This window comes from Agelaius phoeniceus, chromosome 16, assembly GCF_051311805.1.
Source record: "Agelaius phoeniceus isolate bAgePho1 chromosome 16, bAgePho1.hap1, whole genome shotgun sequence".
NCBI classification, from domain to species: Eukaryota; Metazoa; Chordata; class Aves; order Passeriformes; family Icteridae; genus Agelaius; species Agelaius phoeniceus.
The window spans coordinates 5,744,879-5,771,608 of NC_135280.1; the positions used below are offsets into that span (position 1 = coordinate 5,744,879).

Genomic DNA, 26,730 nt, shown 5'->3' on the forward strand with positions numbered 1-26,730 from the left:
TTTAACCTAAAGTCACAGAATTTAATTTCAAAACAATATGCAAACAAATGTTGCTTGCTTTCCAAGGCACAGTGGTGTAAACATAAAAACTGCAAATGACATATATTTAGTACAAAAATATAAATTCTGTTAATCTAAATGACAAAACAGCACATTTTTCCCTGTATAAACCTTAATTTAAAAAATTCAGCTTTACTCAGTCATGAAATGTAATACAATAAAAATAAAAACTATTCTTTTAGTGCTACCTATTTCCCTATTATATCAGCATAAATATGAATATTCAAAACATTGTACTCTTTGCTGCATTATGAAAGAGAAGTCTGGCTGGTTTTTTTCCCTAATAAAACTGGTCACCACATACCTGACTGTGAAGTGTGATTTTATCCAGTTTGAAAAGCTTTTTGAAAGACTGAATCCTTGCTGTATTACATTAGTAACTCTGACATTAAATTATTACATTGTCAAATAAGCTAAAAATTAAATTCCTGGAAAAACATTTCTTCTTTAAACCTTGTATCTGAAAAACCAATGCAAAGTGAATTAAAACATTGTTTTATTGCTAGGAAATACAAAGAACTGTTCAAACAGCAAATAACATTGAATTGTGCTAATTTCACTTTCAAATGAACCAACAGTGAATTTACAAAGAAAAAACAATGTATTTCCAGCTCAGCCTTTCTTCAGCAAACAAAAATAATCCAAGTCATACAGAATTCACATCAGTTTCCTACACAGAATCTCAGCAGTGATTCATAAAGCTGATTCCTTGGCTGACTGAATGTGATGCAGCAGCTGATTACAATAGACTGGTGTTTGATGCTTGTGTACAACCCCTTCAATTTCTCTCACCAGCAGATCTGGATATAAAAGGCTTCCTTCCTTTAAAACTTCTGTAAGGCAAAAATAATGTTTTATAAATCAGTAGCTACTTTGTGTTTCTCTACCCAAGTCCCCTCAAAGGAGCTGAAAGCAAACCAGGAAATTGTTCTACAAGTGATGCAGGGATGACAACACAATTCCTCCCTCCCCCATTTGCTGAGGTCTGTATTTTGATATTTATGTTCTTCAACACAGGCTGCTACACTAATAAATTCCAGAGAGCTCCTCCTGCAGGCTGGGATATGGTCACACCCTGCAGTGCCCCATATCCTGTTTACCATCCCTAAAGTCTCTGGAGGTTCAGCTGCCCTGCTACCTCCCCTGGGGAACACTGGGCAAAGCATTCATTCTGCACACAGGTAAAAGGTCAGAGCTCATCCACTGAAACCCAAAGGAAAGCTCCAGCCTGGCAGGGTTATCCTCTACCTGTATGTGCTGCCCTCATGAACACCCAAAATGATGATTTAAAAAACTTTGTTAAAAATATACATGACTGAAATTCTTACCTAGGACTGCTTTTTGGAGATTTTCATCTGGGTCATCAAGATGTACCAAGAGCTCTTGGTAGAGAAACTCCACATGATTTTCCATGGAGGATTTCACATCACTGTCCTTTAAGCACTTAAACCAATTAGCCAAGGTGTGAGCAGCTGCCAGGCGCACCTCACACGAGGCATCGTCCAGACGCTTCAACACCTCTGAAAAGGACCAAGAACCAAAATGCTCTGGCAACACTGCAGTTGGCTTTTGCATTTGAAAAAACAAATGTTTTCTGTCAACATTCATATTATTGTTGTATTCCTGATGTATTTTTCTATTGTGAGCATAATAAATAGATGTACACACTGATCCTAAAATCTCCTCATTCATTGTTGTTGGATAATGTTGTCCAAATATTAATAAAAGGCATATACAGAAGTATTTAATTAATTGAACATTATCTAGCACTTCTTCTAACAAGGAACTATGGATGTCTATTTATGCATTACAGAACTATAGAGTTAAAGTACTTATAGGTTTAATAAAGCACAGCATTTCTATTAACTTGATATTAATTAAATTATTAAATAATATTAATTAAATTATTAAATTAAATATTACTGTTTCAGTGAATTACTGCACTGCAGACTATGTGAATATGCAAGATGCAAAGACATATATATTTTGAGAAATATCTGATCATGTATTTCTCCAAAATAAAAAGATTTCTAGTGTGCCATGTCAGAAAAAATATCAGTTGCTAAGATGCTGAGTTGGGGAAAGCCAAATTTATTTGTCTGTATAAGAACATAAAACCTGGCTCAAAGCATAGTCTGTACTTCTGAATAATAGTTTAGCACTTCAACTCCATCCTAAGAGGCATTACAGCTCCTAGCTCTAATTGGCAATACAAAACTCTAGATTAGTTTTCTTTGGTTTTTTTTTTTTTTTTTTTTAGATAAAAACCCAACCCACTACCTATTCAGGTCTATTTATGGTACAGTGAAATGGTTTGCTCTTGGCTCTCAAACACAGCACGGAGAACAATGTGACTTCCATTTATACACTGCAGTACTGTTCTGCTCTCACTATACTTAGCACATTATTTCACATAGTCCAAACTCTGAAGCAATGCAGATGAGCTGCTGGCAAGCCCTGCACAAACCAAAGTATTGAGTGAAGTTCCACCTAGTGGTCTGATGGATAATGACGCTGGGAATACTCCTCGGTTCTGCCAAACCCTTAAAAGTCAAATAAACTGTGGCATTTGGGTAAAAAAAGCAAATGTCAACATTGCAATCTTGATTAAAGCACACAAACAAACCAACAATGCCCTCACCCCAAGTCTACTAAACCTTTACACATACCTGTGTAAGTGTTCTTAAATTTATCAGCATCAAACTGCCTCCCACAGACTTTCAGAAAAACGTCAACAATACGACAAGCCATCAGTCGAGTAATTTTAGAGTCTTCATCCATGGAAGCAATAATTTGGGGCATCAGCTCATCTTTCACTCTTAAGATCTACAGTTAATAGGAAAAGCATTAAAAAAATATGCTTAGTGTTACAGCATTTACCATTAGCTGTGCCAGATACTTGTTTGCTTAGTTAAAAAATTGCTATAAATGTTACCCTGAAAATCCCTGAAGTTACAGAGCTCTAATTTTGCCTCTACCTTAGCCTGGAAAATGAAAATCCACCAATCACCCAGCACATGAGCACTCAGTATACAAGCAGATGAGTTTTATGTAACTCATATGTATGTTCAAGCTTGTAAAAGCTTTAAAACTTACTCGCCTTTAAAAAAAAAAACAAACCAAAAACCCAAATAGTGGCGGCTCGGGCGAGGCGGAGCGAGCGTTCCGCACAGGGAGCAGCAGATGGCGCCCCGAGCCCAACGGGACGCGCCGGGCCGGGGGCGCTGGCAGGCTCGGAATTGGAATTAATTCCGAGGGTTTCACATCAGCCATCAATGAGAAATAGGCATTAAGGCAGCGATTCAGAGAAAAATGTTCAGCTACAACAGCAGCTTCTGATAACAACGTTTCTGTATATGTGAACTCAACCAGTTATGTGTGTTTAAGCACTTTGCTCAGTTAAGGTCTGTTATAAAGACAATAAAGACTGTGAACATTTAATAACATTTAAATTAAAGTTTTGTTTTAAAAAATGACCTTGTATTTAACATATTTCCAGTGCATAACTTCCAAATGCTAATTTTGTTAGCAAAGGACCTTCAAAAACACCCCCAGATTCAATTAATCGTTTCTCAGGGATGGGTAACAACTCTTCAAGTGCTAGCACTCCAGTCTCTATTCACATTCTTCATGTGCCTTTCAAGTCCTCCTGTCCTTTCTCAGAATCTTTAGCTGGTTTTTTATTTTCTCTAAATGGACCTGTGGGCTCCAAGGCAACCAGACAACTTGTCTTTGCCACGTGACAGCACAGCCCGTCCTGGCTGGCTCCAGTGCTGCTGCACAGGCTCTGCTGCGGGGCCAGTAATGTCCAGCACCCAGATTGTTGTGTTCACAGCACCCAGATTGTTGTGTTCACAGCACCCAGATTGTTGTGTTCACAGTGGTCAGTACCTCGGGCTACAGAATTGATTAACTGTTAAAAAAAAATATCTACAAAATTTGATGCTACTCAGTTTTACATCTCAGCATTTTGATGGCCTCAGATTTCTTATCAGGATGGCATCATCCCTCAACAAACAAACAAACAAACTAGTGATTGTTTCAGTCATTAACATTCAATTACAATTAATGAATTTTATTATGAAGACTGTATGTCCTTCTGAAAATATTATTTACCCTAAGGATTTATTCTTTTTTTCTCCTCTTGCATTTATTTAGTTTTCCTGCCTAAGATTTCAAAGGATGAGAAAGAGAGATTTTACCTCTTTTGGTGAAAGCATTTCACAGTGGATGAGAGCCCAAAGGCACAATACAGCTGTAGCACGGATGGCAGCTGCTGTTCTTCCAGCATGCCACTGCAGATTAGGAGCCAGGATGTCTTTTATCACAGTCTCAAGGTAGCTAGGGAACAGCCTGAAGCCAAAAATAAGAAAGCAAAATAAAGGTTCATGAGAAAGTGATAAAGAGACTGACAGGATGTAAAAGAGAATTTTCTGTCATAGAAACATAGGCAGAAAAGGGGGAAAAAAAAAGACTCTGTAAAAAAATAAATAACATCATCTAAGGCAATGTTATAGTAATGTATGTGATAAGCTTTTCACAACTTTTTCTAGATAATGTTTAAACAAATACCTAACATTCACAGAAAGGAGAGGCTAGACTTTCTCCCACTTCAGGCAATGACCATGACTCAGTGTTATCTTGGTAAACTTCTTACCTTCTCTGTGTCTCACCTTCCCTGTCTGTGCAGTGGAGATAACACCCTGTGCAGTGCTGTGAGGATTCATTAATATCTGTGAGGCCCTTTGAGACTGGCCAGGGAAAAGTATTTATAATGTGCAAAGTATGAATGCTATTGATGACACTGATACAGCTGGGAGCCTACACAGAATATCTCAGCTCTCTCTTGGCTCAGAAACTTGTCTCCCCCAAAGATGAGAGGTCTGTAGGATTTTCTGATGGTGCCAGTCCCCCATACTAGGGTTTTTTATTACAAACACATAAATCTGTCATGTTTTTGCTGATGCTTTTTCCTTCTCCTCCATTCAATGGGATGTTATAATGCTAAAAGTTGCTGTGAGAGTCAGCAATTACAATAGGCAGGATTCCCTCACACTCGTTTAGTTACAGCTCAATCTCAAATCAAGAGGAAAAAAAAATACAGATCTTACAAGTTAATTAATATTTTGCTGCATCAAAGAGACATTAGAGGCTGGCTGTGGCTGGTAACTGAGGCTCAGGGTATCCACTATGCCTGTGCCTTAGAGAGCAGCTGGCAGTGTGCAAGCAGACTGAACCTCCCCTGACTGTCCCTCTGAGCTCTGTTCAAAGTGCAGCCCCTGAGAGCCCAACAGCACACCCCCACCCTGCTGCTTGATACAAAGGGAACAAGCTCTTGTTGACTTTTCTGAGAGTCCCACACTGCCAGGGTGAATGAGTGGCCCCTTTAGTGATGTGCCAGGACACAGGAGGAACATAACAGGTCCCTGTTAACAACTAATGATTACCAGGGAGTACTTTAAAAAGAACCCATGCTGCAGGTAGTCCCTGTTATCCAGGTATTACCTGACTAAAGCACAAGCAGCTGCACTGCCAGGCCTCAGCTATGTGCTGACACACACCTGCAACATTATGGAAATAGATACACCTGGCTGCTGCTTCCCCTTGGCAAGGGAGCCCTTGGGCTCTGAAGAAATCAGAGATCCATCCACTGCTGCTTCTTGTCAGCAGATGGCACTTAAGTAATAACAAGGAATCTGACGTCCCATTAGACACATCTAAATCTGTAAAACCCTTTAGATGTGGTAGTTTAAACACATTTTTAAGCATTAATAATTTCCTGTTAAAAAAGTTGTTGGAAAAAAAATAAAACTAATGATCAACATCATTCCAAATCTCCTTTCAGCTCCAAAGCTAAAAGCAGCTCTGTGCTGTCTGTGCTATCTGATCAGTAGCTGCTTCTGTTTTTAATAAAACTTTCTGTTAAACTGCAGTGAGAAAACAATCTGTCAAAACACAAAGGTAAATTCCATCAGCATTGTGTTAACCATGGTGCTGTGCTATTTGTGAGAGTGTTTGTTCTAGTGCCTTGAAGCAGAATCAGTAAAGCAATATCTGGCAATTATCTGACTCAGTCATGTCCGACTCAAACACAATTAGGTGACCACACAACTGTGTTTAGCATAATAACCAAAAGCCTTCCCATCCAAACTCTGAGAACCATTTCAAGGAGCTAAACAAATTACTGACAGCAGTGAATGTGAGAGTGCAACTGGAACTTACTACTGCTCCCCAACACCATCTTTCATAACCATTAACATTTCATTTTTGCTGTTGCTGATGCAATTAAATGTTCCTTCTTTCCATTTTCAGATCTTATTGCTGTTAATCTGTGTAACTTAATTCTAAAAGTCAGCAATTTCCAGGAAAGGACATACTCTGTCTGTGCTGTTTGTATTTAGAGTTGATACTTCATTCTCAGCTGGATACAAGAGCCCTAAAATGTGATCTGCAGAGACATCAATACCCTGCTCTTATGAAGATGTTTCAAAGCAGAGCTTGGGTTTCCATTAAAATTTGTTTTATGAACTTGCATACTTAAACTTTCATTCCATATTAATTATTTTTTATACATTCTTGTTTGGCATTGGTTCCTTTTCTGCTTTTATGACACTGCTGCATTTTGCCTTATAAGTCTTGGGGTTTTCTGTGTATGCTTTTGCTGTTTCTTTTTTTAAATTGTAACATCCTAAACCCAGATAATTTGAAACAAAATTGAATTGGCTTTTACAAATCAAAACCTCCAGAAATGTTTTGCAAACAATGCTTCAAACACAAAAACTCCACATGTTACCTCCTACATGCAAACATTTGCTGTGTCCATGGTAAGCAGGATCAAAACTTCAGAGGCATTTAGCTGCTTCCACTGCTTTTGAGTCCTGAAGATAAACCTACTGGTAAAATTCATGGTTTTGCTTTTGTTGTCAGAGCACAGAGCCTCATCATGAGCTGGGCTGGACCATCCTTCATAGAAACATGTCTGTGACCCTCCCTGGATGTGTCTCATCCTGACAAAGGCCATTCACTCACACTGCCCTGAGCAAAACAGCTTCCATCATGCTGTCTGCAGAGCTGGGGTGCTGTGTGGCCATACTCACTGAGTTACTTTGCAACATTCTTCTGTTTTTTTGCACACTGATAATTTCCCTTTCCTGAGAATATTAATGAAGATGGCAGCTCATTGGATTGGGTTTCTTGGTTCCAAGGGCTTTGCATTCTCAGTTAAATGATACAAACTGGTTTAAAACAAATAGTCAGATCCTGGAACACTTCAAAGAGCTTTCAAAGTGCTTTTCTTTTTTTCTGGATTGTAAGATATCTAGATTAATCTTATAACTCAGTTACATGATTATTTAAACAAGTAACTGACTACAGTTTTTACAGTATTTAAACAAGTAACATCCCCCCTCCATAATTTTTTTCCTAAGAATCTCCCTTTTAGCTTTCAAAAAGTATTCTTTTCAACCACAGCTCTTCATTTTCTTTTTGAAAACTATCCAGATCTGCATGACATTCCTTTTAACTCCCAGTAATGGCACAGGTAGGAAGACTACAGTGGAGGAAGCCAAGACTTCCATTTATTTATATATATATTTTTAATTACTGCACTCTACCCTCCTAATCATTGTTAAAAATTACAGCAAGAAAAATAGGCTGTAGAAGATGGTGGGAAAGTCTTTCTTCTTCCAGCCATGCTCACATGGAGATGGTAATAGGGGTTAAATAACTCCCAAGGTCATTATTTCTTAGTGCCACTGGAGTTTTCAAATAGCTGTGTGAAATCAGAGCTCCACTTACCCCTGAGAATTGATGGTCTCACTTGCTTTCTGCAACAACTGGGATAAAACAGTGAAGAGCTTTAACCGCATCTGGGGATCTCTGTTTGGCTGCAGACACGTCCTCAGAACCTGAACAAAGTCATCCAGAGCTTCACCTATGACAGCACCTAGCAAACAAACACACAAGGCTTTTTTCAGAATACTAGCAAGTTCTACTTACATGTTACATATGTGGGTGCATTAAAATTTCTAATACAAGTGGTGTTAGGACAGTCCTGAGCCTCCCACTCTTGCATGGCAGCTGTTGAGGGATCCATGTGACACCGCATTGGTGGTGCACAGATCCCCAGGGTAACTCCAACAGGCTCAGGTACCCCAGTTTTGGCCAAGGCAGCCTGAAGATCAGTTCCCCATGGCTCACTTAGTCAGCCTGGCATGGCTGTACCACTTTGGCCACAGGAGCTGTGGCTGCCCCATCCCTGGAAGTGTCCAAAGCCAGGTTGGATGAAGCTCGGAGCAATCTGGGGTAGTGGAAGTGCTCCTGCCCATGACAGGGAGTTGAAACTTGATGGTCTTTAAGGCTTCTTCCAACCCAAATCATTCCATCATTTCATGACTCTGGCATGGATCTATCCATGACACCCCAGAGTTGCTGGGACCATCAGTACCAGAGGCATTTTGGCTGGAGGATTAATGCTGCTCCCTTGTAACTCTGCAAGTCTGAGGCTATGCACAAAGCTTTGGTTTTCTTAAACTTAATGAAAAACTACACTGGATCTGGCATGACCCTCACACCTCTGGACACAGCAGCATTAGCTACACTTTCTTCTTTCAAGTTTTTCCACATGCAGCATTTGAGATGTTCATGACTCCCAGAGGCATAGGAAAGGGCCTGTTTGAAAGGATCAGCTTCAAAACTTGGATAATACAATTACTGCAGCAGCATTCCTTCTCCCTGTTGAAATGCTTAGTTTCAGCTTATAAGACAATCCAAAATATGATGTATTTTAGAAGCTACTTGAAATAAAAATATCTTCTAAAGTAACTCTTTAGTTTGTTAATATTTTCACACCCTGTGATAAATTTAAACAATAAACAAACAAACAAAACTCTAAGCTGTTATCCCAACATTTTAAGAAGTTCCTTTCCCACAAGTGAGGGAAATTTGTGCTTGATAATGACTAACATCTGCCTGCTTTTAAAGAGGAAGAGTCCATAAGACTGTACACACGCAAGCTTCTTGCTGTAGAATGCTCTTGCTGCTCTATTTTTGCAATAAACTACTTTCCTTTAGGAACTTCTTCAGCTTTGCATCCTTAAGATGCACATTCCATCCAACTCCACAAACTCAGAAAACCCTTCCAGAGGAGACACAACAGTGGTATTCATGATGACAAGAATATTCCTCACACATGGGATGGACAGATTGAAGTATTCAAGATTTTCCAAAACAAGCTCAATAGCATTTAATAATATCTGGAAATTCAATGTTTAAAATAATAATGAAAAAACCCCAAATTTCACTGTCTAGACTGAAGCAATACAGGGTGTTGAACTGCAGTTTGCTAAATGTCTGTGCCAACAAATAGGTCTTTATTTTCACAGCATTTATTCAAGATACATTGCTTCATGTGAGTTCTGAGACATTCACAAGATACTACTACTATATCAAACTGATAACAGCAAATTCAACAGATGGAAAATAAACAAAATAAACTACATTGCTAATTTCAGCTTAAGCATACGCTCATGAAAAACAGTAAAAACCTCAAAATATGAATTGAGTAAAGCTGATTAAATTGATTAAAAACAACATTATGTGTGGGAATGAAAAGAAAGAAAAAAAATAGCTCTAGGAGCTGCTGTGTCAGACAGAAAACACAGACAATAGCATATTACCAGTATTGGGTGCAAGCCAAAATGTTTGCCCAGACATTTGATGATTTATTTAGCATTAAGGAAAACAGAGACAACTGTCTAGAAGTCCCTCAGTCATGGAAATGGGAGCACAAATATACAGAAAAGCTGGCCTCTCAAATCTCACACTGAAGTAACTTTTTGTTCTTTTCACAGATGAAAACCAAAAAAAGTACTTATGCTGGGTGCTGCACAAACCAACAAGTGGGTGCTTCACATAGGTTTGATGAGGTTATCTTTGAGAAGATATATTCCTTTAAAATATACCTGTGCAGCAGCCACAGTGATACTTCATGAAGTGACTGTCCCCATCCCCCTTACAACCAACAGAAAGGAAAAAACAAATAAACAGAACTTTTAATAATCTTAAAATGGGTGTCTAGGTGGAAAGCACTGCCTGTCCCCATGTTCCTTGCTGCAGATGCCAGCTGGGGACTGTGGCAGAGGAGTGCTCCCTGTGTAGGACTGAAGGAGTGTGAGATGTACACCAGAGTGTGTCACTCACCTCTGCACAGCCACATGCTGGACAGCCACAGTGAGGAACTGTTTGTTACAGAGAGGTGCTGTCCTCTGAAAGACTTGTGAATAGCTGGGATAAAAAGATGGATTTTTGGACACAAGCTACATCAATTTGTCTCCACTTAATCCTCACTTATTTCATTCATATAGGAAAATGAAGTGCATTTTCCTTAAGTGCTTTTAGCATTCTCCCTGCAGCCATGCAGTCTTTGGGAATATGAGCTGCTTCAACATTTATTTTCCATCATGTTCTTGTGAAGGTTCTGAATGTTACACTGTTCATTACAAAACACAAGCTGTCTGCAGGCTGTGGAAATCCTGACTGGATCTTTTTTAGAACTAAATAAGTTGTACCTGAATGGGTTGTGATGACCTCGAACTGCAACACTTCTGGGGAATAGCAGCTCCAGCCTTCACAGGACACTGCAAGCCACTCCAGCAGCTGAATTATGTGCTGCTTGTAGAGACTATGAAAACTTTCCAATTGCTGCACTGCAGCTAAGGAAGACATTGTTTTCTCCACCTGTTAGAACAGAGACAGGACACTTAACTGAAATCATTAAAAAACCCTCAAACGTTTAAAACTCATTCTGTAAGAAAAGAAGAGACATGGGAAGATTTTCATAGCTTCTATTAAACAATCAAGGCTGATATTTAATGTCTGTCTATACTACATCCATTAACTTTTATTTGAAGTGAAACATTTGTCCTGATTTCAAAATGAAATCATCAAGAACACAGCAACCTAACAGCAAAATGAGAGAGTCTCTAACCTATGTGCAGACCTATCCAAAAACTAACCACATCATAAAAAAGGCTCTTAGTGGTTTTAAAGATGTAGTGATTTTTCTCCTTAATTTAAGAATGCTTTAAAACATGAAGACAGGGGGAATTTCTCACAATCCCATGCCATGGTAGCTTCCAGAAAGCATTGCTGTTGCAGGTAAGAGAAAACATGGAATTTCCCCTCTTCCCTTTCTCCCCTCAGTTTTAGTTATGAAAGATGCTCTCTCTTTGTAGTAGCTGGGCAGGCTCATTTTGAAATTCTCAACTTCTGTTGCTTAGGAGTACCAAAACTCACTGTTACATCAGAAATACCTTCTTCATGTTTAGAGTTAAGACTATCCTATGAGACATGCAAATAAAACATGGACAAATGAAACATGTAAGAAGAACTACTAAATGAATTCCAGACATGAGCATGCTTGGCAAGGATGCCTATAGATCTTCCTAATCACTTGCAGCAGATGTGTTTCAAAGCAAATGAAAATTTGCTTTTACAGTTCCTGAAGGCTCCTACCAGAAGTATAAAACTTCTCCAAGGAAGAGATTAAAAGCATGCTGGAAGCAGGATCTGTAGCCTTGGTGATTTCAGTAGACTGTGAATCAAGAATGGGGAGCAAGGCCCTGTTGGGAACCTCACTAAGGAATAACAAGTGCTGCCAGCAGGGCCAGTTCCAGCAGGGAAAGATGAGTGCAGTGCTGGCAGTGACATCATTTGACTCCAAGTGCTGCAGTAGAACTACAAATTGTACTCATATTTTTAATATTTTTAAGCTGAACTCAACCACACAAGTTAGCTCAAACATGTCTAGGACCTTTAGACTCTTCCAGACTAATCACTTGCCAGACAAAGATGTTTTTATGGAAGTACCAGATGTGGAGAAAATAAATGAGAATTCGAAGAAAAAAATAAATAAATCAGGATTTGCTAAGGACAAAGGTTACTCTTAAAGCAGGTTTGCCTGCCTCAAGCACAGTAGATTTCTCCTTTATGGAAGCATTCTGCAGACAGCCAAAACAACTCAGATAAATGAATATTTTACATATAAGTTACTTGTAAATTAACTGTAACATTAAACAGAATGCGTCAGGACAGAAATTATTCCTCATTTTTAGTCCCATCAAAACACATAACACACAAGATTGTTTTCCATTGAACAAGAGATACAAAATAATTCATTGTTCACATATGATTTAAAGTAAATTTTGTGGTTTCAAGAATGCAATTAAAAACAAAAAAAGAGAGAATAAATTAAATATGCCAGCAGGCTGATGCATGTTTTCTCATTAAGCAGTGTCTCACAGTTAAATAAAAATTAAGGTGATTTTTCTTTCCTCTATTTGAAAGCTAACAAGTTTAATGACACCAGATTTTCCTGCTAATAATCAGTGTGCTGAAAGAAGAGCCAGGATAGCACAGGGCACTGCTAATGAAACAAAAGCTTATTTTTAGGTTACCAGTTAAATCCCTGGCAGGCTCAAATCAGGACCCCACCAACTGATACAGCTTCAGTCTCTTTGGGGCTGTGGCCCACCCTGCTCCTTGTGCCTCTGCTGGGCTCAGCTCATGCTCTTGGTCCATTCCCTCAGCCCCCAGCAACCACAAACACGATGGATACAAAGCCAAAAATCAGGCCAGGCCTGAGTGCTCACCACCAGGTCACAGCAGTTGCTGTCTCCAGTATCTCACTGGTCTTCTGTCCCCTTACAATAAAGCCTCTAAGTTCTATAATGCAAATTTTTGAATAATTTATGTTTATACTCAATATCTTTTGAGTCTGAACACAGATTTCTTTTCTGAACAAAAATTCATGCTTGTACAGCAGCTGTGATACTTTTGTTCTACATGTTCCTAAGCTATTTTAACAGGGACTTCTTGCCTACTCCAAGCTCACTTTGAAGATTTGGAATAATCAGTAACTGGAGAAAAAAAATAAAATTCAAGACATATTTGTCTTTTTGACAATTTTGAAATATTGCAATTATGTAATCTCAGTGCCAGATTTTGTATGTGTCTAGCTGAAAGAAAGGCTAATGAAAAAAAGGATTCTCATCCAAAGTACTGTCAACTTAAAAAATCATCTGGAACTGCAGGAACATCTTAAACCTTTAATAATCTCAGGAGATTAAGTTTTCCATTTATGAAAATCAGGATTTATCTCCATGAAACTGCTTTCTTAATAGGAGTATGAAATTGTAAGGTTTTAAATGGACATTGCTGACTTTATAGACCACTGCAGGGATAAACAGGCAAGATACCACAAAACATTCCAGATCCATCTGTCTAAGGCTGATTTTTTGTTTCAAAAAAACCCCCAAGCAAACAAACAAAACCTCCAAATCCCACTCCCATAAGACAGATCATCATCCCACCCCTCTTTGACCTGCAAAGTCTTTTCAGTACTTGTTTCAAGCTTTGTTCCACTTTATTTCTTCCTGAAGAGCTCTCTGAGCTCTCCTTGGAGGCAGCCTGTCAGCTCTGGGGCCATAAATACTGATCCTCCACAGGCCTTTGGAACACCATGCCTGGGAGCAAGAGCAAAGGAAGCAGAATAGCCACTGCACTTAAGGTGTGTGTTTGAAAAAAGACAACTGGGAGAGGTCATAATTGTACTGCATGAGGATGGCTTGTTGATTTATATGATATTTAGCTCCAGGAAGAAAGAGGAAGAGAAAAATAAGGGGGTGAGATAATGCTGAGCCAAAAAGCTCATCTATTATCTGGGCATGTACAGCTGTGCTTGATTTTAAAGCATTCCTGTGACATTCAAACTTTTGTTTCTTGTGGGGAGGTAAAAAGGTCAACTACTGTAAAATCAGTCTGATATTTAGCTAAAGATGAAAAAATCACTATGAAACCATCACATTTTTAAGGCCAGTAGTACTCTTGACCTCTAAGTGAATTGTTCTTTAACACTCAAAATAAATGTCAGTTTTTTCCTGCATATAACCAAACATTCCCAGTGACTTACATCCACTAAAAGGTAAACATCAACAGTTCAACCAGCACCACCAGCATGCCCAAGGCTTTGCAGGATCCAGTACAAACATAAAATCTTGGACACTTCTTGTTCTGAAACTTTACCTAACTGTGGACAGGTGGTTAACACCCACCCAAAAAAAGTGCTCTAATAGGCCCATGGCTGCCCCCATCCACCACCAGGATTCCCATGCTCCAGTAATGCACCTCAAGCCACCTATTTTGAAACCTAACCTAAACACACTTACAGAAACAGAAAATTATAGCTGTAACTGCAGCTACAGACCCATACTTGATGCTTCTGATCACAAAATAAAACTGAATTCCAGGGCCTTCTCTGGAACCAGAATGTATTTTAACTCTATGAGCTTTTAATCAAAGTTATGAAAAAACATAAGTCTTCAGGCTCTGCTGTCCTAAACTGTAAACCCAACTCCAGGTTTAATTCTGGTACTAACCATGTACAGTCTGTACTGTCAGAGATGCACAATCTCAGACCAGCCACAAATACTCCCCACAAATAATTATGGCTCTGTTTCCACAAAGTGTCTTATCAACATGAAAAGACAAGAATACAACAAAATATTAAACTAGCTCATAGTTTACCTTTTCTTTAAGGTCCTGAGAAGATGGTGTTGCCATTATGGTCACCAAAACTTTCATTAGCTGCAAGCTAATTTCTTTGCAGTCTTCTTGGCACACTTCAATCAATGCTTGTACACAATAAAGCAGCTGCTCCATATAAAAGACCTATTTATTAATAAAAGCACATATTTATTATGTTTTCTTAGCAAATATAAGGTTTTCTTTAAAGGACAGATATGGGAAATGATAGTAATTAAATCTGAGCACTGTATAATCCCTTACATTGGTAACATATTGGTAATTTCATGTTAGTTCTTCTAATTACCATATTCTATGTTTTACAGAATACAATATAATCTTCCTCTCACACTGTTTGTTTGTGTTTACCTTGTCCTGTTAACAAAATAAATGACCCTGCTCTTAATCACACAATGGTTCCACTGGGGAATGGTGAATAAAAACATCAAAGCATTTTGGAGTGCTTGCTGATAGGACTTTCTCTTTCTCAAGTGCAATTTGTTAATTAATAACATATTTGTTACAACTCTTTGAAATATTATTCCATGTTTGACTGTCTTGGATGAACAATGACAGCTAAATACATAAACCAAAAAAAAACCTGAGCCTTTGCTTTTATCTCAGCCAATTTATCTCATTTGATGCCATATCATTCATGTTATCTTGATCCAACTGATACCAATTCAAGTCAATACTGTTGTCAGTTAGTTTGCCATGACTTCTATGATAAAGTGCATCAGATATCCATGAAGCTGTCAGGGAACAGAAGGGGCCATTGTTACAAATTTACTCCCAAAAAATAAATCGAGTCTAGGAATAGGTTAGCCATAAGTGTTATTAATCTCATGGACATGGTCAATCCTTAGCTAAACAGTGTCTGTGCAGCATTCACTGGCTAAAATAGAGAGAGATTGTTTTCCAAGACTAAAGGCTGGAACAATTCTGCCAAACTTTCAGCTGCAGATGGATCTGACTCCTGGAGCCAATGCCAAATGGAAGTGGTAAGCCTAAACCTCACAGCAATTTTGCAGCTATACCTCAGGGAATTGTTATTTGAACAATCAGGTTATGGTGCTTCCACTTATATGAGCTCCTAATCATCACAGGCTTCATGGAGATTAAGGTTAATTCCTGCATCACTGGTACATATTCCATTAGGGAAGAAACCTAATGAGGGAAGAACTTGAAATGTATTTCTTACAATTGGCTGAGAAAGACAATTAGGCCTGATTCAGTCTGCACACATGAATAACTGTTTTAAGGGAAGCCTACATCTGACATGAAGTCAGAGCTCCTCAAGGCACAGCACTGGCCCTTTTTTGGTCATCTTAACAGCAGAGGTCTAACAAACTCCTGGTGGAATGAAAGCCAGGATTTCATTTGTGGGGAAAACTACAGGGATTCTTCTTGTGCATCTCTAACAGATCTATTTCTGCCTTTGAACATGGGAATGAAAAAAATCCTGCAGGTTAAAAAACATCCATTCCATGTTTAAGAGAATCTCTCATCTCCTTATATAGCAATTGGTGAACATTCTTCAAATGCTAAAATAAACATGATAAAAATGGTCTTTGGGCTCAGCTATTACCTTGGAAGTAAATTTCTAATTGATAAAGATCTTACTTCTAGACTTTCACTTAAAGAGAAGAAACCAAGCCCAAAAGTTTGCAAAACATGCTCCTAAATATACACATAAAGTGCTGGCACCTGCCTTTTGAAATGGAAAAAAGAATGGAAAACAAAAATCAGATTACATTAAGAGGGAATCTTGGGAAACCTGACATGACAATTACAATAGACTATACAAAATTTTCAGTGATTTTTACTGATGAGGATTGAAATTCATGATCTTGTTTGGATTGTGAACACAAGGAATTTCAAACCATGGGTTAAACTCTGCCTCAGGACCAGCCTTTGTTAGTACAGTACTTACTAAACAGCTGCTTCTCTCCCTGCCTTGCTTCTTCATTTTCTTACCACTATATGAAGTCTTTTAGAGCAGTTCTCAAACCTGAACCTACATCTGCTAAGAGGATGGACTGTTGGTAAATCTCTGAAAGCAGCAGTTTTGCCCAGGAGACCACAACATGGCCAGGAAGAATGGGAAGCTCCTGTCTTGTCTTGGACACACGTCCCCAGCTGTATCCCGAGACAGGGGTGCAAGGCAGGGATAGGAATGGGAGCATTTAGGGAGAATAAGTGTAAAAGTAGTTTGGTCATGTATCCTGCTGTGTGTTTTTCAGCCTTCCTTACCTCCTCAGAGCGCTGACAGACTCCAGCCTGTGACAGTGTGTTGCCAAGCTGGGCCACATGAGGCTGTAAGATTTCTTTTGGGCTGCCTCGAATCACTGCAGCCAGAACCATCACACAGGAGGCTTTGGGTGTCTGCTCAAAGGCTGGGGTGATTAATTTCAAAGACACCTTAGGGCTGACAAACGTTCCAATCAGTTCTGCTGCTTTCACACTCTGAAAAAAGGAACAGGAATAACTTGAGGATATTCCTGAAAACACAAAGACTGTTCAAGGTATCATGGCCTTTTTCTTTTTATGATTCTAGCTGTTATTTTAAATGCTTCAGCAGTTGCCTTGTAGGCCTTTTCCACTTGCTCAGTAATGATTAGATGCATGAAGAAATTTTCTTGACATGTTCAGTAAGCACATAATAAGGCATTGCAAGCAGCCTTCTCCACAGCAGACAAACTTCCATGAGAAAGCAGTGCACAGAAACAAAGTGTACAACTTCACTGTAATAAAGTTTCTAATTTAGAGTAACCAGATGTTGCACATTTACTGGTTTAGCACTTTGTCCCTCAAATGCTGCTCTGAGGCTTGCCCTTAATGCATCACCCCTGTTTGTTAAAAACTGATTTAAAACTAACTACAAAAAAAGGAAGGAGGAATTTTTTGTTATTGTACTGTACCTTGAAGCTGACATTACAGATCAGGTTAAGTGTGGAAGCAATGCCAGGGGGGAACTGCCCACTGCTTTCCATCTTACTTCTTGAACTGAAAGGCCTACATGACTGTGTATTCCCCATGACAGTGACAGCCTTTGATCCCATCCCTGCCTTGCAGATGTATCAGGATGTTGTATTCCACATAAAATACCAGCACACCAGGGCTTACTGCCTGACTGATGCCCAAAGTTTACAATTATGTGCATGAATAAAGAAACCATCAAACACTGCAGCACTACCTGTGCAACAGGAACACTTCTTCCAGTCTCACAGATTTCATGGTTGGGTCATTTCCCCAAAGATGAAAGCTTTCTCTATCATTTATAGTCTAGTGATTTAGCTGTGACTTTTTTTTTTTTTTTTTACCAAATAAATAAGAGAATCATGCCAGTTTTTTTAGTCTCAATAGAAGCACATAGTAATGAGTTCCACAGTTGAAATCTGCACTATATAGAGCTGGTTTTTTTCACAAAGATAGGACTCAAAGGAGTTGTAACATCCTCTGTGTAGATGTGAACTCCATTCTCCTCCATATTTGCCACAGAGAAGGAAAAAGACTCTTAGTGCTCTGAAAACTGGACAATACAATTAAAGAGTTCAAAAATATGATTTCATACATTTGTACTGATCAATTTACTCTCTTCAATAGGGGGAAAATGGAAAGGGCCTCATTTGCTATTACTAGACTGGAGAAAGACAAGGACATTCTCCAAGTTGGTGGCTGCTCTGCAATGGGTTCCTACAGTGACAAACCAGAGCAGGCTCTCTCAGTACCCTGGGAAGCTGCATCACTAAGAGATAAAAGGCATCCCAAACCAGAAGTTGCTGACTCTTATGTTTGGCACAAGGAAAAGTACAATTAAATACTGAAATCATCTCCCAACCAGGAATAAATCTCTTGGAAGCACCTGTGAGAAGATTAGTGGTGGAATTCCAAGAAAGAGACAAGTATGACCAATAAAAGGCAAGGGACAGCTATGTGCTGCTTGAACACATATTTTGAATTTAGATTTATAGCAATAAGCACTTGATAGGAAATTTGACAGGACAGCAGGGCTGCATGGCCTTATTGTCCTAATTATTTATGTTTTCTTTTAGCCCAGCTGAGAGCAGAAACCTAAAGAAGAGCCTGATTTAGGGTTGGACTATTTGCATCCAGTAAGCAGAACACATTCTTCCAATTTCCCAAAGCAATAAAATTTGTGACTTTAGAGTAAGCTACGTAGATATATTTTTGTTATACATATGTTCTCTTCCTTGAGTAGAAACAGGAACAGAAGATTTTATCTTAAAATTTTAAAAAACATTTGTACCACCTGTCTTTCTTTTGCTAAAATTATCTCATGTCTTCAACTGCATCTGTTTTACTGGTTTGTTGATCAAAGTGTTGAAAGAATCAACTGTTAGTAAAAATCAAACTAATTATTCCTCACAAACCCCCCCTTCCCCACATTTTCTAAGAATTAAGTCAAAGATTCAAACACTGAATATGGGTATCACATGGAATAAACATTCCTCAATATATGGTCGGATTATGGAGCAGAGGGAGGTAAGTGAAATTAACTTGAAAGGGCATGACCTGCACATTTTTCACATTGAATTTGTTGCCCCAAGGCTTTTACACTTTAATCCACTGCTTATAATTTTCAGAGAGATTATTATCAATGCTTCATGGGGTTGGCATACAAACTAAACAGTATTTAAATAACTTTACTGTTGGTCTTCATACCAGTAATAGAGGAATACATTTATTTTAACAGATTAGTGAAGTATAATGTGCACATGTTTTTAACATCCATATAAACCTGAGCCTGATCCTTCAGTCCTGGGCAATTCCCAGTGACCTAAGGTAAAGTCAACCTTCAGAAGACAGACTGAAGACTATAAAGTCTTTATTCAGTGTACAACAGCTACTTTAACAGATCAAACTTACATTTTTAACCACTTCACTTTCTTCATCTGAGCATGCTTGGTACAAAGTTCTCAGCAGTAGCTCCATGTGTTGGGTGATGTGATCCTCTGCATGCAGCAGTAATGTGTACAGCAGCTGGGATGCTTTGATTCTTGTGCTTCCAAGCCAGTCTGTGATATCATGACAGAGACCTGGGAGAATTTTGGAGAGGTTTCTCGACACCAGTTCCCGACAACCCAGTCCTGGCCGAGTCTCTAGAAAAAACAAAAACAACCCAAAAAGAAATATCAAAGGAAAAGCCAATGCATAACAATCTCAGAAAAGTTTAAAAGCTGCAAGGTAAGAGCTCTGGGTGTCTGCTTCAGCATAGAACAAAATACTCCAAATGCTGCTGAGGAATTTACCTGTGCAAGTTGCATTTCCTTGCAATACATACTGCAGAATTAAAATTGCAGAATTAAATAGTGCAGAATTAAAACTCCACACAGCTCTTTGAATATTTATGTATTTATTATTGGATGGTGATTTAGATTTTATGTCTTAAAATGTTTACAGAAAGAGAACTGAAATGAATGTGTGCCTTTACCCACTTTGGAAAACACAGCTTAATAATTCCCTTTCAATTTTGATAGTAACACAAATCCCATGAAAAATAAACTGAAACACAGTAAAGAGAATAAAGACCTTTGCATGCAAATGCTGAGTTCAATAGAATTTGGAGGAGGAAAGAAGGTAGAAGACACAAACAGTACAGAAGACATGAGCTGCAGTAAAACAGACAATGTCAATTGTGCCCTCTAAAGGAAAAGGTTAAAAGTGTATCTGGCAAATTGAAGGCAGAGAGGGCACGAACTATGGCTTGTACAGATGCTGTGTCATAGATCAGGCCAAATTGACAGTGTTTTAAAAATCACAGCTATTATATAATCTCCTTGCTAAGGCTTTTCCAGGAGAAGCAGCTCACTAAAGTGCCTCTTCAGTGTTTCAAAAATGGAATAATACATTTAAAATGATGATACACGAGTTGGGGGGGATGTTTGTTTTTTTTTTCTTAAGACTAAATTTAATTTGTAATGACTTTGTGGAAAGTGAGTTTTTGTGGCTTGATTTGTCTTTTGATTTCAAAAAGAACTCAAAAGTGTTACAAATATATATTCCCTGCCTCAACAAAGGATGCAGATTTCTGGAGAACTAACAAACTTACTTTTCCCAACAAATGCCTACTGTACTGTCTTGGTAATCATCAAATTTACCTGTTAGTTAATTTATAAATCACTGAGATTCAGAAGAGCAACTTGACCAATATCACAAGCATCTAACAAATGTCCTGTTCTGTACTTTACAGATAAAGCTGTGACAGCCCTTTCCAAAAAACATCAATAAACTTCTTTAGAGATTTTTTCCTACAGTCTATTTTCTTTTCTTAACACTGTATTTGTTTATACAAACAAAATCTGAGAAGTTGTTCTTTGATAAGCAAGATTTCATAATTGCCACTCACAATGTTCACATGCTGTTTTAAGAAAGAGACATCATTCATTATGAGGTGTCAAAATACACTGAATGTGTGAGTGCATTTTTTATTTCTGATACAGAGTTCTGTAAATGCTCAGGAAGAAAATGACTGAGCTGTCTCTTGACAGTTTCCTGCACTGGCCTGTGCAACTACAAATGCTAAAAGGAAAACTGACTAAAGTAAATGGTCTGAGGATACAAGAGGCTTATAAATACCACTGAAATACCTAACTAGGGAAAAAAATAAAATTCAAGCATCAGGACATGAATTGCTGCTTCTTTTGTCAATGGAGGAAACATTTTGGATTACGAAAGCTGACAATGAGTAGCAAAAGGTCAAATAAAGAAATCAACTTGAGACAGCAAATACACACTGGCATCCTATTGAACCCGAGGCAGAATTTTGTTTGAAGAATTTGGCCCATTCTTTATCAGCAATTCCTTCATTTCAGATGTTCAAATGCAGGCATTTATCCCTGTAGCTACTCCTGTCAAAGACTTCCCTGCTATAAACTGTCTGCACCTGTATCCTGAGGCAATGAGTGCTGGGGCTCAGTGCAGGCTGTGCAGTGCCTGATGACACCAGGTCTCCCTCTGCTCCCCTCTGACCTGCAGGATCTGTCACTGGGAGATCAAAGCAGGGCTTCTGGGGCAGCTCCATTAGTCTGACAGCTGGACAAAGCTACTCAAGTAAAATGTACTACAGACTCACAGTTGGAAAAAAAATATTCCACCAAATTCACAAAAAATGGCAACAAAATACTAAAATACACCAACACAAACCCCCCTCCTAATAAAAGAAACCAACAAAATGTTCATGGAGAGCAAAGAGAAAGGGCACAGATAATACCAATCCTCCATACAGAAGCTGTGGTAGGACACCACATAAGGTACATTAGTGTCTCTGCTAAAGTTCTGTGTCTGTAGGATTAAGCAGACAATCATCCTTTCCTCTGACTTTTCTTCTATTTGTCACATCAAGCCTGACTGTTAATAAGACATACAACTTGGAAGTAAAGATAAACAACAAGAAATGATACCTTAAAGTCACCATTAACTTGGGACTCAAGTCCAAAATTATCAGGCCATTTCTTTAAAATATTCTTTAGTATGTGCACATATATATAAATATACCCATATATGTCACATTCAAGCCTTAACTGCATCATTCTACCAAGAAATATGCATGAAAATTCAATTTCATGTGGGGCTGGAATGTTGCCCAAATACATGAAGCATATTTATTGTGCTAAGGAGATTATTTAGGAGATCACACATCATTTAATTATGAAGTAATTGGTAGATGTCACTTTCTAAAAAGCCCCATCACAACAGCTTACACACACAAACCTCAACACACACCCTGACAAAACTAACCAAGGTAACCCCATCAGCTGTACAAATGGTAATCACTGTTCCAAGACAATGAAATTAAACCTTTTATGACCTTCACTATATCATGGTCATTGCAAAGTAAGTGAGTGGAGCTGAGACACTCAACTTCATCACTTTGTGTCTGTTAAAAGATTCTCTGACTGCCAGGAGAAGACATACGTTTCTGCCATGACTAGTGGAAGTTTTTTAGCATTTCCAAACCCCTGAGGTAAAATTATCCAGAAAATAAGGAGGAAAGAAAAAAGATTGGGAAGGATGACAGATCAACTTGCCTGCCTTCAAAGCTAAACAGTTCTGTCAAACCAGTCACCATTATGAAGTGCTTCCCCTTTCATTGAAGCATTACTGAGTAAAACAACTTTAAAGAAAAAAAAGAAGTGTAATTCAAAGAAGAAAGATCTCCGGAACCCACTGTCATGGAAAGGATTTTGCTGCTGGGTATTCTGTGATGTGATTGTCATGTAGGCACAAGTCAAGCATGAACCTGTTCTTTCACACCAAAAGAGTTTTTGTTCAGTTAAATATGAGTATAGAAATCAATAAATGAGCCAGTTAAACTCTCTCTTCCCCCAACTCCCATATGCATATTTTTAAACATTAACTTTGTGAATCCAAGACAGGAAACAAGCTTCAAGCTACTGCAAACACAATGTTTGAAAGCCACCTATAAATCATATGGTACTAAAAAGTAAACTACCCATTCTGCATTTCTTGGGGCTTTTGTGTATAATAAAGGAAATTACTCTGTTCCCACATTCTTCATGTGCCCTGGCAGATTTTAGGTAGCATCCCAGTGTCTCACAGAGAAGCCTGAAATAATTTCATTGCAAATTTTTCTTCAGCACCAATTATATGGATCATTAATGCTGTGACCTGCACTCATTACTCAAGGACTTAGCTCATGGGTTCTTTTCTCCTGCCTTTCTTTCCAGTCATTTCTGTGCCCATTGTGCACCTGGCTGCTGGTAGATGTAGAACTTACTGCTGTTTCTGCACCACTGCTTTACCTTTTTTTCTTTTTTTTAGCATAGGCAGCCTCATTTACTTTCTCCAAAATGAATTTTTGTATTAACAAAAAAAAAAAAAAAAAAAAAAGAATGAGGTTACTGAACAATCACTTTTTTAAATTTAAATTTAATAATTTAATAATTTTATATATATTTTATGCATGCTACCTCTCTACATTAATATTACATATTGTAATGAATATTACACATCCTGCTCTGCTGTCAGTACTGCACTGCAGCTCTTGGAGATTACTCACAAAGCAAAAACCACTTTCAGCACAACATTTACCTCCTTTGGGATAATGAGATGGTGAAATACTAAAATCCATCTTATCCTTCAAATCTTCTTCATTCTCCTTCTCCCATTGCAAGCCTATCTTCTCCCAGTAGGTCCAAGCCAGTTTCCTAGATATAAAATAAGAGTTTTATGCCACCATGCCCCCAAAGAAAAACACTTTAAAATGTGACTTCTGGAAAAACTGACTACTTGAATTCAGCTGGAAGGATAGGAAGCATTCCTGCCACTTAACCTAGGCACATTAAGTTGAGAATTTATATTTCTTTTCTACTCAGTGGACAGAGGCCTCTTCTCCCAAGGGATACTTCTGTCTCTATCCACCCCTGTTTTTGTCTCTCTCACATTTAATTGAATGTACCATGAAAGGACAGTATAACAAAAGTTGCTGAAGATAATGCTAATATTTTCAGTCTAAGAAAAAGCAAACAAACTAACAAACAGCAGTGGGGGTTTTGTCCTCCAAGCAAGACATCTGTGAGCTTAGGAACACTTCTTTGACTTCTATGTAAGGGGGGAAAAAAGGACTAAATGTTCCACATACGTATTTTCAGGAATTTCATCACTAAAGCTGCCAAGTAACAGAGGGATCAGCTTGTGAAAATATGAGTATCTGTCTCGTAGGTGCAACAACCATTCTCCAATGACAGCTGTTACAGCGTGCCGTACCTGCAGGGAGACAAAAAAACTATTTTAAACATGTCAGGAGAATAACAGAAATACAATAAAAACAATATTTGCTTTCTGTATATAGGACATGGTGAAGCACATCAATACACTCAGAAGAAATTACAGGAACCCAGCATTTCCTCACTTGCAGGAAGCATCTTGAGGAACACACAAGGAATCACATTCTCATTTTTCTCTCTGTCTTAGACTGTTTGCTGCACAAAAGCACAGCTGTGAGAGGAAGACAAGACACAGACCTAACTCAGAAAACTAAAATCTCATGGTTAATTCCTTCCTGAGAATTTAAGAAATATACATTTCTCTGGAATTTGTGGTTTTCCAAGCACATCTCCAGAAGAAAATTTTCTCTGTTCACTACAAAGAAAAGATTAATTTTAAAATTACTGCTTCAGTTGCATCTTAGGGACCCATACCATGTTTGCTAAGCAGCTGAAAAAAACAGAAAATGAAGGGCCAGGGAGATGTGAGGAATTAAAGACAGAATGGAAGGCACCCATTAGAACAAAATCCTCACCACCCAGCTGAACTGGACAGCAGTCTCCAGCACTGGTTTGGGACAGATTACAACTGATAGAGGCTGGGTGGGACATTGTCCTGGCTTCAGCTGGGACAGAGCTCATCTCAGCAGCTGGTAGGGTGCTATTTTTGGATTTATTGTGAGAACAATGCTGATAACACACTGATGTTCACTTGATGCTAAGCACAGTTTACCCTAAGTCAAGGACTTTTGGGTGTCTCAAGCTCTGCTAGTGAGGAGCTGCACAAACAGCTGAGGGAGCTGTGACACGAGCTGGGAGTGCGCAAGGGGCTGCGTGGTCCTCAATCCCATCTGGGATGAAACCATGATAGATGTATTTACAGATCCCAGCTGAATGCAAGACAGCTGAAAACGGGGGAAGCAGGGGGAGAAACACCAAGAAACCCATGCCATGGGGATGGGTTTTAAACAGATTTAAAATAAATGCCAAGAAAAGGAGGAAGAAAAGCACACCTTGGGAATCTCATCAAATAACCTCTGGGCCAGATGAGACAGGACATCATCCACAGACTTTCCATTCCCAAACTGTATCACTGCTCCAGTAGCCTGAATCACATCAACACGAACTCTGTAGTGTTGGTGGGAAATTGTTTGCATTAGGGGTTTTATCAGAGACTCTGACTGCATATGGAAGTGCTCTGTTAGGGCAGAAAGACAGAAACATCAACCATGTGAGCTCCCACCACGGGCAGGATCCCTGTCCATGGCAGAGGGCTGGAACTAGCTGATCTTTAAGGTCCCTTCAAACCCAAACCACTCTCTGATTCTATGTAGCATGGATACATCCATGACACCATGCAGTCGTTGGGACCAGCAGTATGAGACGATTTTGGATGGACTAATGCACTTGGGGAGGGCTTAATGCTGTTCCCTAATTCTTTTTTTTTCTCTACGTGGGTGACAGACCTGGAGCAACACGATTTCTGTACCACTGTGAACAGCAGCCTGAGTAATGTGGCCGTGTTTCTGTAGCAGTAACTTTATACAGTATCAGAGCTGAACGCTGCCGACAAACCCTCCCCAAGCCCCTCCTGCTGCTACTACCCACACCGAACAGCTCAGCCTGCACCCCTGGCATGGTTTTTCTCCATCAGACCCTGCAGAGCACACGAGTGAGGGTGTGTGCGACCCCTCCTGTCTCTCCTGCCTGCATCCCCGTGCCCTCCTCACCCCCATCACGCCGCCCCAGCGCTGCCCGTCCCTCAGCCGCACCTGGCATGGCCCTGGCGCAGGCCACGGCACAGGCGCAGCTCTCCCGCCTGACCTCGGCATAGTGGTCGAGCAGGGTGGCCTGGAGGACGCGGGCGATGTCGCCGAGGTAGGGGGCCATGGAGGCGCCGCAGCGCTGCAGCAGCAGGCCCAGCAGCTGCACCAGGCCGAGCCGCAGCTCCTCGCTGGGCTCCGCGCCCTGCGGCGGGCACAGCCGCTGCGCCAGGGCCGGCAGCAGCACGGGCAGCGCCTCGCAGGGCCGCTCGCCCTGGCTGAGCCCGTGGCGGAGCAGCTGCAGGGCGAGCTCCCGGCACCGCTCCGCCGCGTCCCCCGCCAGGCAGCGCGACAGCGGCCGCAGCAGCCGCGCCGCGAACACCTCCTGCAGCACCGCGCCCGGCACCGGCCGGCCCTGCAGCTGGGCGCGGATGTCCTCCAGCGCCCGCAGCCGCGCCGCCCGGCCGCAGTCGGGCTGCTGCAGGAGGCTGAGGGGCCGGGACAGAGCCTGCGACAGCTCGGCCGCCGCCTCGGCCGCCGCCGCCATGATCCCGGCACCGGGGCAGCCGCGTCGCCAG

General features: G+C 39.8%; 1 protein-coding gene across 1 annotated transcript; it reads right to left on the minus strand.

Moving 5' to 3' along the window:
• On the minus strand, nucleotides 1–26,730 carry DNAAF5 (dynein axonemal assembly factor 5). Its single transcript, XM_054643550.2, has 13 exons — nucleotides 26,162–26,730; nucleotides 25,403–25,587; nucleotides 24,266–24,390; nucleotides 23,716–23,831; nucleotides 19,531–19,763; nucleotides 16,894–17,106; nucleotides 14,644–14,787; nucleotides 10,629–10,797; nucleotides 7,858–8,005; nucleotides 4,263–4,413; nucleotides 2,730–2,886; nucleotides 1,389–1,580; nucleotides 1–893 (listed from the first exon to the last, which is right to left on the minus strand). The coding sequence occupies exons 1-13, from the start codon at nucleotides 26,697–26,699 to the stop codon at nucleotides 754–756; spliced, it is 2,511 nt and encodes an 836-aa protein (XP_054499525.2). The 5' UTR covers nucleotides 26,700–26,730; the 3' UTR covers nucleotides 1–753.